The sequence below is a fragment of the Chionomys nivalis genome, chromosome 9, assembly GCF_950005125.1.
Source record: "Chionomys nivalis chromosome 9, mChiNiv1.1, whole genome shotgun sequence".
NCBI lineage: Eukaryota > Metazoa > Chordata > Mammalia > Rodentia > Cricetidae > Chionomys > Chionomys nivalis.
The window spans coordinates 68650830-68670452 of NC_080094.1; the positions used below are offsets into that span (position 1 = coordinate 68650830).

The window sequence follows — 19623 nt, forward strand, 5'->3', positions numbered from 1 at the left end:
AAGAATATGTTGGTAAAGAAATTAGCATGTTGTTTTTTTTTTATTGTTAGACACAATCATTACTATTTGAAATAATTCTCTCTGTGTGTCTAAGACTCTAAAATCCTAATAGGAGACTTATTTCTCTTTTTTAAAAAGATTTTGTTGCAAGTAATACATTAGAAGTAAATATGAAAAGCATATTCAACCTAGTAATAAGATTAATAAGTAATGAGATGAGATTTCTCATGTGTTTTATCTATTTTTAAAAGTTCTTAGAAAAGAGAGAACAAAAAAATGTAGACATTATATAGTAGATTTAAAATATAGGCTACATGTGAAAACTTTTGCAAAAATTGTATTGTGTTTTACAAATGAGAGATCTTTCCTAGCCTGTCAGAGGAAATATAATAATAGAAGCATAAAGGCAATAAATATTTTCTTCTGATATGTAATAGTCACTAAAACTGCCCCGTGTCATGGGTCCAGTCGCATGTGAGTGTGCACCTGAGAACTTGCTTGCATGCAGTGTCTCTCAGAGTGAAGTTCTAGATGGTGACTTCAGGGTTTGGATCAGAGGGCAGATATTACTCAAGTCCTTTCATTGGTAGAACCTTGTAAGTTCTTTTGACTACTTTACAAATGTATGGTATGTGTGTGTTTAATTGCAAAGAAATGAATTCTAAGAAATTCATAATAGACTCGTAAAATCTATAAGCAAGTTAATAGATTTAGAATGTGAACAATAAATATGATAATATGAATATACTTGTTAGAATTTTTTACTGAGAACCAGAACTATGTAATGTAGTTATGTTTTTTTACAGGTCTTTTATTGGATATTTGACATAACACTAAAACTGACCCTTTAAGACATTATAATGAAAAACAAGAAAAATGTCAATACTTGATACAATTTTAAAGAGAAAACTTTTTTTAATCACTTGTTAAATTGTGAAATTTGTGAGTGTAGAACTTTAGAAACTATTTTTCCCCCCGCAAATAATTTTTTCCCTTGGCTTTGACTGTACCAAAACTGTTATTATAGTAATAATATGTGGATTTGTGTGCTTACATTATGTGTGACTATATGTTTATAGAATAAAAATGTACATATATATTTACTTAAATCTTTAAGGCTTAGGTTATAAATCCCAAGTAACAGCTAAAAAACCTCTTCCCTTCACTGTGTCATGTCAAATCCAACAGGACTAATGTCCACAGCCCTCCTGCAGACACTAGATGCAGGGAAGTGCAGGGCTCCTACTTGACCAGAGAGCCTCTTGCTGCAATGGAAACCTGAGGCAGGATTTAACCAATGTGGTGTAGCAAGTCAGTTCTACATTTTGAGGCTCTTTCAGAGCCCTTGTAAACAGATTTAGCTCATTGGTAAAGTTAAGTAGTGGGGGGTAAAATTCCTCTACATGTAAAAGCAAATGAGTTTTTAAAGAACACAAAATAATCTCTATGAGAAATTACTTGTAAATTATCCATGTGGAAAGTAAACCCAGCTCTTGTTAACATTTCTATAGAAACATGCATTTTGATTAAGCCAAACAAATTAAAAAAAAATAAAACTAAAAAAGTAGCCAGTTGTTTATCTGTATAGTCACAGATAATTTTGTTCTTCTCTGGAGTTTTCATCGGTGTTTTGGTTGTTGCTGCTGCTTTCCTTGCTGTGTTTATTTCGCATGTTTCTTGGGGAGCCTTTCTATCTTAGACCACTGGATGCACCATTACATGCAACTTACGTGTGAAGTCATTTCAGCCAAGAGCTCCTCTTTGGAGTCGTGTCCACCTCTAGTCTGTATCCCTCAGCCAGAGTAATGAGTCTTTGGCTGCCCATCACTACCCCCAAGGTGTGCTGAGAGGGTTCTGCCCAGTGTGTTCTCAATTTCCCTTCCAAAATGGGTAAGAAGGAAGCTACAGTGGGAGGGTTATGTGCAGGGCAGATGGGAAAACAGATTCATTCATAAGTTTGTGGTAACTTTGCCTTGATGCTTGTGGTTGGGGTTTCCAGGATTAACATACTTTCTGAAATCAAATTTTGAAAATGGAAATTTTCGTTTCAGAGAGCTTTAATGTCAATTTTTAAATTTTTTCCTCAATTTTACTAAGATTTTAGCAACTCATGTACAGATATAGTAAAAGTTGGGAATCTATGATAGCAATGCATGTATGACACTCGGAACGTGTATAATAGGATGTATCGGGCAGCGCTACTTGTGTCTCCTGGTTGTTGGTTCAGTTTGAAGAGTTTACCGCCTGGAAGAGTATGCTTTATCTACTCATTCATCATGGACTGGTTTTCTCCAGCCAATATAGAGAAAGCCACATTTCACTTTGTCAAACCAAAAGCCTAGCTACATTTGCATGAAATCTAACACAACATGCCAGAAATAATGGCCGAGCCCTCAGTGCACATTGAACTGGGGAGAGAAATCAGGATGGGTTTGGCAAAGATAAAACATAAAATTAATTTTGTGCTATTTTCATTCGCATTCATACCAGGTAGACTGTGTCAAATACCTATAGTAGGAGAGCTTGTTCACGCATGCAGGACAAAATAAAGATGAAAAGCTCCAGGAAATCAGCCTGCTTCAAGAAACCATTAAAGTGTGCCTCCTGTCCCTCAGGCTTTACACATGTGTTGATTGCTGCATTTCCATCATGTAAATATGTTACAGCATAAAGTAAGCAAGACTTCCTGTTCTAGAAGTGCCCCTGTCTGGGGGTAAGAGGACTCAATAACACACTATAATGAAACCTGCCTTTGGGCAGCACATGCTGCAGTTCTGAATGCCCAGAAATACTTCGTAAGCACTCTAGGCTGCCTAGCAATGGGGATTTTCTAATTCTGGTGAGCTTGACAAAGTAAATACAACTCTTGAACATAAGGCAGCTCTTAATAAAAAAAAAAAAAAAAAAAAAAAAAAAAAAACAATTCCCCCTTGTAAACACCTACATTTGGCCCCATTAAAAATTCTTTCTTCATACCCAGGAACCAACAGACCCTTAAATATGGGGATTCTCAAAGTAACTGGAGATCATTTGGGAGATTTAGAACTGTCAGGATGTTTTACATCGCCACTGCCACTGAGCACTTCATACGCCATCTCGGGGCTTTGGAGAACGATGGTCTGCATACACTGCAGGCATTATACAGAGAAACACACTGGCCATTATGCTCCTGGGAGTCACTTGCTTGCAGCCAAAAGGAGACCAACGTGTGTTCATGGGTATGCTATCCAGGGTATAAACGTGTGTGCTTGCCACATTTCTGGGCTGAGTATTCCCCCAGAGTTGCCAGTTCTGGAACTTAGCTAGTGGGCTAGTAATAACATGCTTACCTAAGCTATTTTGAAAACCATCAGATCGCAAAAGTTTCTCACTTCTGCCTTTTCACATCTTAGGATTCTAGTCCATGACTGAGGGCCAGGCATGTCTCCGCCAGCCCCTGAACTGTTATCATGGCTGTGCTGCAGTCCTAAAAATCTCTAAGATTTCAGAATAAACCTGGGTACAAAGACACTCATTTACCCTACTAGCAATTCACTGAGTGCATGGCATCAGGTTCTGGAAAGGAACAGGCACTACTTTCAATTGTAGTGACAAAAATAAGAAAGATTTTTGCTTTTGCTACGATCAGTGCAGTGTCCATATCATATGCTTTAAAGGAAGAAAGAAATGGAGTGGAAAGAAATTCTCGTGCAATTAGCCACTTGAATGTATTTCTAAAATAATTCTTTAAGTTTAGCATTCAAATCTAAAACACATACATACACTTTTTTTTTTTAGAAGCCATTTTATAATTCTTAAACTTGATGGGAGGGGCTGGAGAGATGGCTCAGCAGTTAGAAGCACTGCTCTTCCAGAGAACCCAGGTTCAATTCCCAGCACCCACATGTTAGATCACAGCTGTCTATAATTCAATTCCAGGGGATCTGACACCCTCACACCAATGCTTATAAAATAAAATAAATTGGGAGAGAGAGAGAATCTTTTCTCATTTATCCCAAGTAGAAAAGGGACATCCTGGGTAAAGTGTTCCTGGGATACCTGTCCTAGTGGCAATCAAGATCTCCTGTCTTCCCTTTCCTGTGGCAGTAGCCCCTGTGTCCCTGCACACACTGGAACATCTGTGCTCTTTTCCTGAACTGTATGCTCCAGAGTACAGACCTTGCATTAAAAAACAGCTGGGACCAGGGAAGAGGTAGCCAAAGTGAGAATCTCTGCTACACAGTTTAGAAAAGATGGATGAGAGAGTTGGGAGATAGGAAAAGCCCATTTTGCCATTTAGGCAACCGGGCATAGGGATCCCAGGGATGGAAATTAGGCTAGTGGTTGATCACCATCCCATGCCCTTTCCCAAGAAGCAGCAGGGTAGGGAGGGGTGCAGCAGGTGCATTGAATAGTGGGACACAGGGGTGCAGCAGGTAGTGAGGTGCAGGGGATACAGCAGGTGGGGGGTAGTGTGGTGCAGGAGTGCAGCAGGTAGTGAGGTGCAGGGGATACAGCAGGTGGGGGGTAGTGTGGTGCAGGGGTGCAGTGGGTAGTGAGGTGCAGGGGATGCAGCAGGTGGGGTGTGGGGGTATTGGGGTGCAGTGGGTAGTGAGGTGCAGAGGATATAGCGGATGGGGTGCAGTGGGTAGTGAGGTGCAGGGGATACAGCGGGTGGGGTGCAGGGGGTAGTATGGTGCAGGGGTGCAGTGGGTAGTGAGGTGCAGGGGTGCAGCAGGTGGATGGGCATAAGGGGAAGGTTTTTTGCTGTTGTTGTTTCCAACTTTAGGTAACAATTCAAGTTGTATTCTTGTTATCTAAATGCTTTTTTTAAGCCCAGCACATTGAGAGTAAAAGAAGGGGAAATCTGAAGAAAAAGAATCTCCCTTTAGTTTGTATAAAAAGTAGAATCAATACCAAACATGATGACTCCTACCTATAAATCCCTGCTTTAGGGAGGTTGAGGCAGGAAGATTGCTACAAGTATGAGGCTAGGCCAGGCTATTTAGTGTAGGCTACAAAGAGAGTCATTGTCTCAAAGAAAAAAAAAGAGGAGGGGGGAAGGAAAGGAAAGGGGGGGTCATATCAAGCAAGATTTTTCAGAATTACCTAGTTCTCGGGATGTATGAACTAGGGAAGACAATGACTTTTCTACATCTTAATTAAAAGTTTGAGAACATGAAGACTTGAATATGTTGTTATTACCCTACAGTACCAAAGATTCTAATTTCTCTTTTAAGAGAAGCAACCTGAGTAAGTTATCTCCCCACGCTTGGTGCTGGAGCTTCTCCTTAGATGTGTCACCCAGAACGTAGCCCTTCCATGAGGAGAGCAGGCAGAAGGAAGTGAGCACTTCATTGCTGGAATGTTTCTTCTGAATCAGAAGAAAACATGATGTAAAACAGCCTTTGTATACTGGTCTCTGGAAACGTCTTTCATAAAATACAAGTGTTTGCAGTAACTATTGTTCTCCATTATTGAATATCCACAGATGACTTTGTAAGGAAATAATCAACAGTCATAGAAAAATGTTTATATTACTTCTATGATCTCCTTTGCCCTTCAGAATTAAATCCAAATCATCTCTCATAATTTAGAAGTCCTACCAAATCTGCCTGCCAGCCACACTTAATAACCATTTGCCCACTTGTCCAGAAAAGCTGCTGCCCTTCAAACATGCCAAGCTTACTCCTGCCTCATAACTTTTCAACCTTATTCTCATCACCTGGATCTTCTTTCTCCAGATCTTATAAATCCTGTCTCAAAATTAAGATCTTAGCACAGATGTACTCCTAAGGAAGATCTTCACCAATTAAAGTGGTACCCACAGATAGTAGTACCATGTCACCATGTTTCAGTTGCTTTCAGATATCCTTCACTGTCCACATTTGCCTGTTCTCCTATGTTGTCAATGTCTCCTTGAACTATGGAAGTATGCATTATCCCTTCTGGAGTGAGTTTCATGAATCTTGCTTATCTTGCTCAATATCTTTAATGTTTAGAGACACTCTGACGCATAGAAAATTAATTGTGGATACTGAAGCCAGACTGAGTTCAGTTCATTCCAGTGTACTGAGGGTGTGACGTCACTCCTGGTCTTCTCATTGTTTTGAACTTATTTATATACTCTATACATAGCTAGCTGCAAGAGAAGTCTGGAAGTGAAGTCTTTTTATATACATATCATTATACACACACATGTGTGCGTGTCATGTATTTAAAAGGGACTCAGTACTAAAGGAAACAGGAGAATAGATGTTGGCAGAAAATTATCAGTCTCTGTCAAATATGAACCCAAGACCATGCTCACATTCTTTCCACAAGTACCTGTTCCCTTACCCAGGGATAGGTAAACAATCCCTCCTGCTAGAAAACTCAAGATTCCTATGTCCTGGTAGCTTGTAGAAAAATTTTCCTTGAGTCCTGGGATATAGTTCAGTTGGTAGAAAGGCTTTTTATCATGGAAAAATCCTGGGTTCAATCCCTCAGAGTCCAGTAAAAATGGATGTGATGGAAAACACTGTAGTCCCAACACTCAGGAGGGAGAGGCAGGAGGACCAAAAGTTCAAGATCATCTTCTGCTGCTTACCAAACTCAGACCTAGCCTGAGATACATGGGACCCTGAAAAGAAAGAGAGAGGGGGAGGCGAAGAGGTCTTTCTCATCCATTATTCCTTTTTCCTTTAAGAAGTCTTTCTTGACCAGCGGTGGTTACACACACCTTTAATCCCAGGACTTGGGGAGGCAGAGGCAGGCAGATCTCATTGAGTTCAAGGCCAGCCTGGTCTACAAAATGAGTTCCAGCACAGCCAAGACTGTTACACAGAGAAACCCTTTCCCCAAACACACACACAAACACAAAGTCATTCCTTTACCCATTTTAAATATCACTACATGAAATTGCCATTGAAAGATGTGCCCTTTGAGGTTTGAGGACTGGGTCACTTTCGGGGTTGAATAACTATAGGCTTCTATCCAGGTTTGTTGTTTCTTTGGCAATCCAATTCCATCAAGGTCTTAGAACAACAATTCTGAATATGTGGATTGCAACCCTTTTGAAAATCAAACAACATTTTCACAGGGGTCACCTAATAACATCAGAAAATACAGATATTTATTTTTTAATTGATTTTTATTGAGCTCTACGTTTTTCTCTGCTCCCCTCCCTGCCTCTCCCCTCCCCTTCAACCCTCCCCCCAAGATTCCCATGCTCCCAATTTACTCAGGAGATCTTGTTTTTATCTACTTCCCATGTAGATTAGATCTATGTATGTCTCTTAGTGTCCTTATTGTTGTCTAAGTTCTCTGGGATTGTGGTTTGTAGGTTGGTTTTCTTTGCTTTAAAAACCACTTATGAGAAAGTACATGTGATAACTGTCTTTCTGTGTCTGGGTTACCTCACTCAAAATGATGCTTTCTAGCTCTATCCATTTTCCTGCAAAACTCAAGATGTCGTTATTTTTTTTTTCTGCTGTGTAGTACTTCATTGTGTAAATGTAACACATTCTCTTTATCCATTCTTCAGTAGAGGGGCATTTAGGTTGTTTCCAGGTTCTGGCTATGACAAACAATGTTGTTATGAACATAGTTGAGCACATGTCCTTGTGGCACGATTGAGCATCCTTTGGATGGTATTACTGGATCTTGAGGAAGGTTGTTTCCTAATTTTCTGAGAAATCGCCACACTGACATCCAAAGGGGCTGTACCAGCTTGCATTCCCACCATCAATGCAGAAGTGTTCCCTTTACCCCACATTTTCTCCAGCATAAGTTGTCATCAGTGATTTGACCCTGGCCATTCTTACAGGTGTAAGGTGGTATCTCAGAGTTATTTTGATTTACATTTCTCTGATGACTAAGGATGTTGAACATTTCCTTAGGTGTCTTTCAGCCATTTTAGATTCCTCTGTTGAGAGTTCTCTCTTTAGGTATGTACTCTATTTTTTCATTGGATTATTTGTTCTTTTGATGACCAATTTCTTGAGTTCTTTGTATATTTTGGAGGTCAGACCTCTGTCTGATGTAGGGTTAGTGAAGATTTTTTCCCATTCTATAGGCTGCCGTTTTGTCTGGTTGACCATGTCCTTTGCTTTATAGAAGCTTTTCAGTTTCAGGAGGTCCCATTTATTAATTTTTCTCTCAGTGTCTACGCTGCTGGGGTTATATTTAGGAAGTGGTTCCCTGTGCCAAAGCGTTCAAGTGTACTTCCCACTTTCTCTTCTGTAAGGTTCAGTGTAGCTGGCTTTATGTTGAAGTCTTTGATCCATTTGAACTTGAGTTTTGTGCAAATGTGATAGAGATGGGTCTATTTTCATTCTTCTACATGTTGATATCCAGTTATGCCAGCACTATTTGTTAAATATGCTTTTTTCCATTTGATATTTTTTTGCTTCTTTGTCAAAAATCAGGTGTTCAAAGGAGTGTGGATTAATATCCGGGTCTTTGATTCAGTCCCATTGGTCCTCCTGTCTGTTTTTATGCCAATACCAGGCTGTTTTCAGTACTGTAGCTCTGTAGTAGAGTTTGAAGTCAGGAATTGTGATGCCTCCAGAAGTTCTTTTATTGTACAGGATTGTTTTGGCTATCCTGTGTTTTTTGCTTTTCCATATGAAGTTGAGTACCATTCTTTCAAGGTCTGTAATTTTGGTGGGCATTGCATTGAATCTGTAACATAGATATTTATATTGTGTTCATAACAGTAGCAAAATTACTGTTGTGAAGTAGCTATGAAACTAATTTTATGGTTATGGCTCACAAAACTTGAGGAACTATATTAAAGGGTTACAGCATGACGGAGGTTGAGAACCACTGCCCTAGAATGTTCCCGACCCATTTGCTTCCCCTCAATTCCATGTGCAAGTTATCCCTGCCAGACTTTGTTTCTTTGCATGAAACAGATATTACCTAATTATTTTATGCAGAAAGATGTTCTATAACAGAGCATTGGGGGTGGATGAAAAAATTGGAGAACTAGAGGGCATTGCCACCAAACTGGACTCCAAGAGGACAGGAAGAGGAGGAGCTGGGCGTCCCCCACTGAAGCTACTGACTGGACACACAGCCCTTTGACCACAGCCTTGGGACTAGTAAGTCCCACTTTCCACTGCAACTGCTTCTTGACCCTCAGGAGGCAGCTAGCTGGACACTTACACACTGGTCCAACCTCCACTCCCACAAAGGCTTCTCGATGCTTAGGAAGCCAATGTCTAGTCACTGAACGCTGATGCCAGAACAATCATCTCTGCATCAGTGCCTGCCAATTGCAGTAGTTAACATAGCAGGAAATCTGCTCCTGCTTCTCTTCCACCTTCTAAACCTAGTACACAGATGCATCAAGTTGGATAACCCTCGTCCACATCTTTCCAGCCCCTGCTATGAGGAGGAAACACCAGAAGGCAGTTTGAGTGGCTACCAAGTGCCTACTCTACGACTTGAATCTTATTTTTTGAGATCTCTTTCATTTTAGAAGTAGCTACCTGGGTACCACATGAAATAATAGGCTTGATTAAAATAAGCACCCCTGACCTGACCGTTTTCTAGCTGTGTTCTTAGTGAAGGTCTTTAAGAAGGTTCAGGGGCACAGACATCATTGGCAAATGTTGCCACCCCAGTTCATAGGTACAAGAACATCCAGGTATTTTCATACTAGCAAGGCCCTGAATTATCAAGCCTTTGGTTAAGACTGTGAGGTCTAGGCATTGTACCTCCTTTAATAGAACCATAGTCCCTTTTTGCTAGTGCCCTCATTCTAGCATGAGTTCATCTCTCTATAAAATGGCAAGAGTTAACCAGTATTCTAAATTTATTCAGCATTTCATGGTGAGCCACTGATTGGAGGTATAAGGTTTGCCTTCCAGGTTATCACAGATATAATAAGAACAACAATCACAAACTCATCTCTGATCTCCCTGCCCACCTTCCAACCACTAAATCAAAGAATATGTGTATCACAGAGCTTAGGTATCACAAGCTGATTTCTGGCATCCCTGCCCACCTCCCAACCACTCATTCAAAATGTATGCATATCACAGAACTTGGGTATTACTTATGTCATTTCCCAAGATCTATATTAACGGGGTGGAGGTTATGCTATTGTTCCAGTGATCCAGTGAGGGTGCTTTGGATAATGCAGAAGTCTTTTTCGCTCACATAGACCAGGTTGAGTGACCCAAGCTCCTAGACTCATTCTGTCATTTTGTTTTGTTCCTGTTAGCCCATAGCGACTCCATGTCTGCTGCTTCAGCATCTGCCCTTAAGTCTGTATGTCAGCAAGTGAGAAGAAGGAAGTTAGGTCTGTCCTGAACACTTGTGCAGAGCCTGGAGTGAGAATGCAAAGAAGGGACAATATTCTTATGTTAGAGCATTTTAAAGTTGTCAAGCCATTAAGTGTGTCTCTCTTCTTTCTTTCAAAAACAAAAACAAAAACAAAAAAAAAAAAAAAAAAAAAACTTGTCTTGAAATTTAGGATCAGAGTTCTGAGAACATGAAACAGAGAGAACTGCTCTACAGGCCACCTTCTTTGTCTTCTACAAGTCTCTCTTATATACTTGTGCATACCTAGCTTGACATCCACGACGTCTGTACTGCCCACTAACAGCCATGCCTTTGCTACTCGAGGAACTTCAAAGTATGCACACATACAGCACAGTGCACTCATGAGTGGACAAACCTGAAAACAAGAATTGTACAGGCTTTATAGCCATCTGGACAGGCAATTCAGAGTTTCTGTGCCTCAAGAACATATTCAACAAAGAAAGACAGAGGATTTTTAATCATTTTTGGTGGATGGGGAGGAGGGAGACAGAATCTCATGTAATCCAGGCTGACCTCTAACTCTGTAATTAGCCAAGGATAGCCTTGAACTGCTGATCCTTCTGTGTCTGCTTTAAGAGTCCTGGAATTATAGACATGTGCCAGCACCAGCTATGAGGTTGACACCGACTCTAGATGCACACTTCATTAGTCCCCTAATTACCCAGTCCATGGGAAAGAGTCTGGCCAGAGGAGAGGTAGATGGGGCCCTCTTGGTGAGGTTTGCTTACTGAGAGGGAGGGGAAGGAGTCAGTGCCTACTCCCTTTACAAAACCTCATCCAAACACTAACCGTGGCACCTCTGCCCAAGATATAGTGACCAAGATGCAGTCACTCAGCTTCATCTTTTAGCAAAGGAAGCTGGGAAATGCAGCCTTTATTCAAGGAGGCCATGTGCCCTTCTAGTGTTCAGGGATTCTTTACTTTCTAAAGAGATCAGATCCTGGGAGTAAACCAGCAGTCTCTGCCACAGGCACATGCCTTTTCACAAATCACACTTCTGTTTAGACAAGCAAGTTCTTCACAGTCTGCTTTCAGAGAGGTGGAAGCAGATTTGGAGGCAAGACAATACTGTCAGTTATAATTGACGGTCAAAATAATTGCACACCTGAGCATTTTTCAATGGGCAGCCAATATGCAGTGTTCCAGCTCTGAGATGTTGTCTAATTTTCAGATCAGTCAAGAGAAACCAAAACCAAATGAATTTCTTAATTCAAAGAATAGTGTAAAATTATGACACTAATTGAATTTTACTCTTAAACCTGAGAATGAATCGGACCTTAAGAAAATAAAAATAATAATAATAATAATCCAAAAACTTCGCCATGTATAGTAGCCTATTTTCCAAAAGTACTCAGCCACTACCAAATGAGCACTTGCAAATCCAAAAAAAAAAAGTGGGGGGAGGGGGAGTTGTTTCTGGCATTGTTTCCTCTGGCCAGGGTGGATATGAAGATGGTGTAAAATTCATGAAAAATTAGGCAGAAGTATACTATACTGCAGTATTTTAACCAAATGTAAAAGACTTGCAATATAACGTTATGTTATAATAATGTAATCATTATTGAATAATATAAATGTAAAAGTATAAAAATATAATAACTAGAGGTTGGTGAAATGGATTAGTTGGGAAGAGCACCTACCTTGCAAGCATATGAACCTGAATTAAAATCCCAAGCAGCTACCTAAAAACCCAAACATGACTGTATATGCCTGTACCTCAGCACTGGGGAGCAGAAACAGGCAGATCTCAAAGCTTGCTGGCTATCCAGACCAGCCAAACTGGCAAGTTTCTAGTTCAGTGAGAAAGACAAAACAAGATGGGAGTAATAGAAGACATCTACTCTCCTGCTCTGGCTGCTCCATGCACACACTCATACACTCACATGCTTGCACCATACACGTATACCAAACCCCACACACAATAATAACAATGTAATTACAGAATAGCATGAGACACTGGCGTTCTTAGTAGCTGAAACAACAGTCAGAAACTCTGGAATATTGAGGAATGTATCAAACCTACTCCATCCTCTTCCCTGTGCCTCTATTAGGAAATTCATCACTGAGAAAAGGGAAGTCTCCCTATAAGATAGAACAAGAAAATAGTGCTTTAGCCTCCTCCACTCTAGGCCCCTGGGGATAATCAGATGTGTGCTTTGTTGGTCAGAAAATAAAAGTGGAGCCCCAAGCAGTGAGCCGTGGTTCACTGCAGCTATGAGTTCCTGGATGCTGATGGTTTTGTTATGCAGCCTTTCTTGTAACTGTTGCATAGTACTGATTGTTTCCCAGTATGCATTTGTTCTTCCTTCCATAGTAATCAACTTAATCAACCTTTTTACATACTTTTAAACTCAAAGTCTCTTTTGCAGCTCAGTCTGGTTTTGTCTAAATTTGGGTTGTGAGTAGAAATGACATGGCCAACTTCCAGGTCCTGTCTTCTTGGCCACATTTCCCTCCCACCCCCACTCAGCATCAGTCTTGGAGCCGGAAGTGGATTCCCTTATTTAAAAGGCAGACCAATCCTTTGTGCTCAGAATTGCCTACTTGTGGGAGTAAAGTGGAGAATAAATACACTTCTACCTTTTAAGAAAATATATTTGTGTGTGTGTGTGTGTGTGTACGTGCGCATTTGTGTGTGTACCTGAAGAGGCCAGGAGCATCAGATCCCCTGGACCTAGAGATACAGGAGGTTGTGAGTGGTACCATTTCTACTTTTTCAAGCCACTCTTAGTACAAGAATGCTTCTATTGTGGCTCCTTAGCCTGTACTCTAATTCTTTGCATCACACAGAGCATGATTACAGAAACCAGCAAGCTCTCTGCACGTGAGGGCACCACAGAGCTGACTGCAAGGGAGTGGGATGGATGCTTGCTGCTCATTTGTTTCCTCCCCTCTGTGTGAAGAAGGAAAAATAATTATTAAAGCCCAGGTAGAGGAGCTTCATGTTCCGACATTTCCTTTATTTGCCATTTTGGCAGCAGTGAAGACATGTGCAAAAGACAGATTTTTAAAATGAGGTGGGGCACTCGGGACTTAGCATGTGAGTCCTCGTCTTCATTGTCGCCATGCCCACCGACATCAGCCAGTGGTCCGGCCCGCTGAGCGCCCGCAGCAAGCACGGGTCGCCTACGCCGGGATGGAGCTGGACGAGCTGGGCAAAGTGCTGACGCCCACCCAGGTTCAGAATAGGCCCAGCAGCATTTCATGGGATAGCCTTGACCCAAGGAAACTCTACACCCTGGTCCTCACTGACCCGGATGCTCCCAGCAGGAAAGACCCCAAATTCAGGGAGTGGCACCATTTTCTGGTGGTCAACATGAAGGGCAATGACATCAGCAGCGGCAAGGTCCTCTCCGATTACGTGGGCTCTGGGCCTCCCAGTGGCACAGGCCTCCACCGCTACGTCTGGCTGGTGTACGAACAGGACAAGCCACTGAACTGTGACGAACCCATCCTCAGCAACAGGTCAGGAGATCATCGCGGCAAGTTCAAGGTGGCGGCCTTCCACAAGAAGTATCACTTGTGATCCCCGGTGGCGGGCACATGTTACCAGGCGGAGTGGGACAACTACGTGCCCAAGCTGTATGAACAGCTCTCTGGGAAATAGAGGTGCCGTGGAGGCCAGCGGTTCTGGGGACCCCCACAGTATTGTCGAGTTGTACAAAGTATGCTGTTTCTCCTCCTTCCTTCCTACCCCTCGCAGGGAGTCCTGAGCTGTGCTAGAATAGAGGTGTAGGGTGACTTCCCACTGCCCATCCTTAGGATTCTAATGATCGTATCCAGGTTTATGTTTGCTCGAATTTAGTCTCCATCTAGGGGGTGTTTGGTGTTCTGATGGAGTCCTTGTATTGTTAATTTAAGATTTGCAACTCTGAAAAGTAAAGACACTCTACCCCATGTGAGGGTGAGGGCTAGTGTTGTCTGTATGTGGTTTGACAAGGACTCGCCCAGAACCAGGCATGGTAGCATCTTCTGAGATGTGTTTTTAAAGTTCTGTCCCCAACTGGGACAACACAAGGCTTCCATCTCAGCTGGGGCAGGCGGCTGCACAGGTGTTGGTGTCCTGTAGCTCTAAAGAACAAGGCTACTGTGCTGAGGCGAGGCCCCAGAGAGAGGGCTGTCTTGCTTCTCAGTAGCATGAGCAAAAGTTCCTAGAGTTGCTAGGTGTGTTAATCTTGTCTGTACATCATCAAATAAAAATAAAGGCATTGAATTCAGGCAAAAAAAAAATAAAAATAAAATAAAAAGAGGTGGATCCTAAATTGCCTTCTGTATTACTTACTTTTCCATTGCTATAATCAAACACTATAGCCAAGAAAGCAAGAGTTTGGTTGGGCTTCTGGTTCCAGAGTGCTGAAGTCTGTCCATGATGGTATGGAAACAGAACAGCGAACTGCAGCTAGTAGGTTGTAGTCGTACCAAAGAGTTCCACGATAGTCCAGAATGGAGTATAACAAAGGTTTATTTATTTGGAGATAAACCCACAGTAAGGGTAGCAATCCTCAGTCCTCTGTGTGCACTGGGAACTGGAACAGAATCCAGCAGAAAAGATGACCGTGCAGGTCTGCATTTATAGTACATGAGACCACAGCCAACGTGGGCTGGTATCTTAAAGGCTATTGGCTAAAGGAGTTCTCACACAGTAGGTAAGGCATTTACTTTCAAAACCTGCTTCCAGTGGCACACTTCCTACAGCAAGGCGGCCACATAAACCTCCCTGAATAGCACCACCAACTGGGAATCAAGTGTTAAAATGCCCAAGACTATGGGAAGCATTTCTCGTTCAAACCACCATACCTTTGTAATACAACCATACACTTTGACACTGGCCTAGAAGCCAGGCAGGGAATTGTGGGTGCAACTTCCTTTATGTTTCTTGGCAGAGCCACGGGGGGCGGGGGGGATGATATATGCTAAACACTGAGGTTCTGCTTATGTCCTGAGACCAGTAACTAAATTGTTGTCATTTATAGCTATGTATAGTGAGCTGTACTTCTAGACGCACTTCCTGGCCCCCTAAACTCACTTGTTTCTATCGTGTTTTACTACAAATATCTTTCTAAGCTCCCTGAAATCTACTTTTTTAACCAAAAGAGGTTTAACTATGTTAGTATAGTAATGATGGTTCACAAAGTGTCTGTACATGTCATCTGATCTCCATGGCAGTCTTGTGAGGGGACAGTTGTTTCTTTGTGTGGATAAGCACATTGAGCTTTGACAGATAATTGGCTTATGAGAGGTCGCCCTGAAAGTGAAGGACAAAGGCAGGAATCTCGCTGCCACTCCACCTCCATGCACAGTGCTCCTGCCCCGTGACGTCTGCTTTGTCTGTGGCAGAGCCCTGGACCCTGAGCCAAAGTGACAGATCTTTAGGTAGGAGACCAACATAGGACTCTTCGGGTATGAACCAATTTTCATTCAATTTGTTATGTTTAAAAGAAAGTGAAAATATATTGAAAACTCTTCTGAGGGGCTGGAGAGATGGCTCAGCAGTTAAGAACTCTGACTGTTCTTCCAGAGGACCCAGGTTCAATTTCCAGCAACCACATAGGAGATCAAAACTGTCTGAAAATCCAGTTCCAGGGGATCTGACATCTTCACACCGATTCACATAAAATAAAGTTAAATAAATCATAAAAAAAATTTAAAAAAGAAAACTCTTCTGAAAGATTAATGTGCCATGGTTGTGAGCAACACAGACTGGCTTTCCGGGAACATGAGGAAGCTGTGACAATGCCGATGAGTGCCTGCCCAGCTGCTGAGGGTGGAATGTTCTCCATCAGCGGTCTTCAGAAAAGAGACAGTACCTGGTGCTTTTGGCAAAATATAAAACATATAAAGTGATTGAAACTACTTTAGTGGAGATTTACTTTCAGTTTGCCTCAAATCCAGGCATAATCTCCATTGATTAGTTTGACCCTTCTGTTTGGGAACTGTGGGTACTGAGCTCGGGTTGGCAGGTGGGGGAAAAGAATTAGTTAGGGAACCGTTAAGACAGGAAATGTTACTCTATGTGTCTAAAGGACCAGTTTGTTACTGTCCCAGAAGGGACAGATAGATAGTGGCTAAGCCCAGCACAATGGAGAGGCAGGCCTTGGGGAAGAGCTCCAAGTCCCATCCTCCTTGGGAAGCCCTAAAGCCACAGAGCAGTCAGCTCTGCTGCTTGGGTCTACCCTGGGCTTTCTGTGGAATGCAGATACCTTTGGCAAATGCCCTGAACCTGCCAGGGCATTTTAGTAGGCTGTTCCCTTCCATCCAGTAGTGGCAGAAGGGAGTCCATTGATCACATCAGATCCCTCCCTGAAAATCCCCCAGTTTCCTGTAGGAATCATAGCAGTTCCTATTTTCCCATACCTCTATTCATACAGACCTGGTACTAAGACAAAATCTAGGCTGCCAGCCAGCCAGATACGCAACCCCTGCCTCATCTGCAATCTTTCCCTCTCCAAATCTAAGGAAACAAAATCAGATGGAAAAAATTTTCAGCTCAGGATAAAAGATCCATTTTTGCTTTGGCCTTTGCTCAGGTATGAAAAGAGACAGATAAATGCTCTGGTTGGGTTTATAACATGGAGAATCATTTATTTCATGCATTCGCCATATTCATTGTTATTTAAACTGTTTCTCAGCGAAATCTCAACATCTAAAAGTTTATTTACACTGCAGCCTTGCAGTTTATCTTAAAGAAGGTCACCATGCGGTAGACTTTCTCAGAAGACAGATGTGGGCTGCAGCGGCACCTGAGCGTTTACATGTCAAGTATGTGCAGACTGTGGAAGCCTCAGAGGAGAGCTCCCTGACACAGCTGGCGAGGCTGGGACCTGAGCTCCTTTCTTGCTGCTTCACATCACACTGATGCGGCACACAGGGGAAGCTTGGAAAGAAAGAACCAAACACTCTGCTCAAGAATTTACATTGCATGGTGACCACATTCGAGGAATCAACAAAAGCAAGCAAAACCACACAGAGGCACAGATTTCCCGGCCCTCTTTTGGCGTTTTCAGAGGACAAAATCTACTAGCAACTTTCCAGTAAAGCATTTGCCTAGGAATAATTAATCATATCATCCCCAAATTTTTATGATCAGAAGTAGCACATAAATAATATGTGACTTTTCTTCAAAGCCATTCAACCCAAAAGATCTCCAAGCATGTCACATGTCACTTTTTTCCCAGGGATGGCATTTAGCCAGTTGGCTCACTCATTGCCTAGATAAGAGAAGGGGGTGCTTAGGCAGTCACTAAGCAAATAGTTGAGGCCCTAAAATATCTTTTATTTTGCTAGTCCTAACTAACTGCACTTGCTTTCCGGCTTAGATTGTGCATGCAGGCTAGACCCTCAAATCCGCCTTGCCTTGTAGTGCACTGCTCCTACTGTTGGGCAGATCTCATTCTCCTTGTCAGAGCCGAGGCCATCACTTAAGAGCCCACTCAAGTTCCATCTCTGTAAAGCTTTCTCCTCCGCTCTACCTTTCTTGTATCCAAACCTAAAAAGTTCACTGTGAGGGTGATTTGTGCACTTGCCTTATTCATGTCAGTGGGTTATCAGAGACAAGGTGTGTGGAAGGTGTTTTGCTCGCTTCAGAATGCCTTGTAGTTTGTTTGCCGCATTGGCTCCATTAAAGCCACTCACCATTTGGGAGGTTCCAGAATTGTGTATGCACATGTGCACAGGCATGTGCACACGCATGCACACAAATGCTAACATTCTGTAAGTTTCGGATAACTCAGATATAATTAAAGATCTCTTTCCCCCTGCTTCTCCTATGGTCAGTGACTGTTAACACTGCAGAGACGCCTGTAGCCTCAGACCTGGGAGCCATGCTTCCTTTTAGACCACTGAGCCTATCCTGCTCTCATTTCTGCTGAAATCCTCTGTGGAACAAGCTAGAGTACAAAGAACTGAAGGAGTTATTTGGGAACAAATAGGTCTCATCTGAGATTCAAGAAACAAACTGTTGCTTAATAAGTGGCAGGCTGAGTGCCGGGGGTGAAATGAGGGGTTCCCTGTGAATGTCCCAGGTTTTTCTGACCTCTTCACCCGTCTGACATCTTTGTTGAGCATGCATCTGTACAGCAGTGTCTTTCGTCTGAAATGCATTTGTATTTGAGACAAATCAAGGAAGAACCTTCCATAAATTATAATGTCTTTAAATACCTTGAGTATTTACCCACAGCTTGTGTTTACATGACAACAAAGAAGTCTTTCATCAGGAAAGCCTCCAGCAGGAGCATATGCTCCTGGGCAAACATTTTGACAAGAACGGTCCTAGCCTTTTTTTTTTTCATTGAAGAGAGTTTTCCAAATGAAGGTCCCAGCCAGGTTGTCTGTGAAAGATCACTATCCTATCCTGTCTTGCCTGTGGCCCTGCCCTCCTGTTTTGTGCCTCACCCAACAGAGAGAATCATGTCGTCACTCTTGGAGGAGTGGTTCTAAATCCCCTGCAGATCCCAAAATCTTTGCATGCCAAAGCCCGTTCTACACATGGCATAGTACACATATCCACCTGTAGACTTTAAGTGACCTAAAGATTATGGTAAGACCTAATACAAGGACGGGCGGTGGTGACAGGCCCGGCGGTGGTGGCGCACGCCTTTAATCCCAGCACTCGGGAGGCAGAGGCAGGCGGATCTCTGTGAGTTCGAGACCAGCCTAGTCTACAAGAGCTAGTTCCAGGATAGGCTCCAAAGCTACAGAGAAACCCTGTCTCGAAAAACCAAAAAAAAAAAAAAAGACCTAATACAGTGAGAATGCCATGTGAATAGATGTTTTGCTATATTGAATAGAATAATAATGATATAAAAAGTCTCTATGTATTCAATGCAGATCATTTCTTTTTGAATATTTTCCAGTCATGCTTATTGATGTGAGATCCACTGATCTGAAAAGTCAGCTCCTTCTTCCTTAAATTTTGTTTTTTGTTTGTTTGTTTTTGTTTGGTTTGCTTTGGGGTTTTTTTTGTTTGTTTTTATTTTTGTTTTTGTTTTTGACAGGCTCTCACTATGTAGCCCTGGCTTGAAACTCTCATTTTGCAGATCAGGTCAAACTCACACTAGAGATCCATCTACCACTACCTCCCAACCAAATTTTAGAGTGAGTGAGTGTGTGTGTGTGTGAGTGTGTGTGTGTGTCAGAGAGAGAAAATTTTATATTCCTTTCTGTTTTTTGGAGCATGGGAGACAGGGTTTCTCTCTGTAACCCTGGCTGGTCTGGAACTAGCTCTGGAGACCAGGCTGTCCTTGAACTCAAAGATTCACCTGCCTTTACTTTGTAAGTGCTGTTATTAAACATGGGTGCCACCGTCCCTGGCTTATATTCCTTTCAAAATAA

The 19623-nt window shown here is 42.2% G+C and overlaps 2 protein-coding genes across 2 annotated transcripts in view; both read left to right on the forward strand.

The window, feature by feature from the left end:
• The window catches only part of Elp4 (elongator acetyltransferase complex subunit 4), a 214517-nt gene that overhangs the window by 193737 nt on the left and 1157 nt on the right, over positions 1-19623 (forward strand). The window lies entirely within an intron of this gene.
• Positions 8633-14405, forward strand: LOC130881089 (phosphatidylethanolamine-binding protein 1-like). The gene has a single exon (XM_057780321.1). It carries the CDS (start codon positions 13430-13432, stop codon positions 13817-13819), a length of 390 nt encoding a protein of 129 aa, XP_057636304.1. The 5' UTR covers positions 8633-13429; the 3' UTR covers positions 13820-14405.

Coding starts and splice junctions, on each gene's coding strand:
- LOC130881089 (XM_057780321.1), top strand. CDS start 13,430: ATGGAGCTGGACGAGCTGGGCAAAGTGCTGACGCCCACCCAGGTTCAG.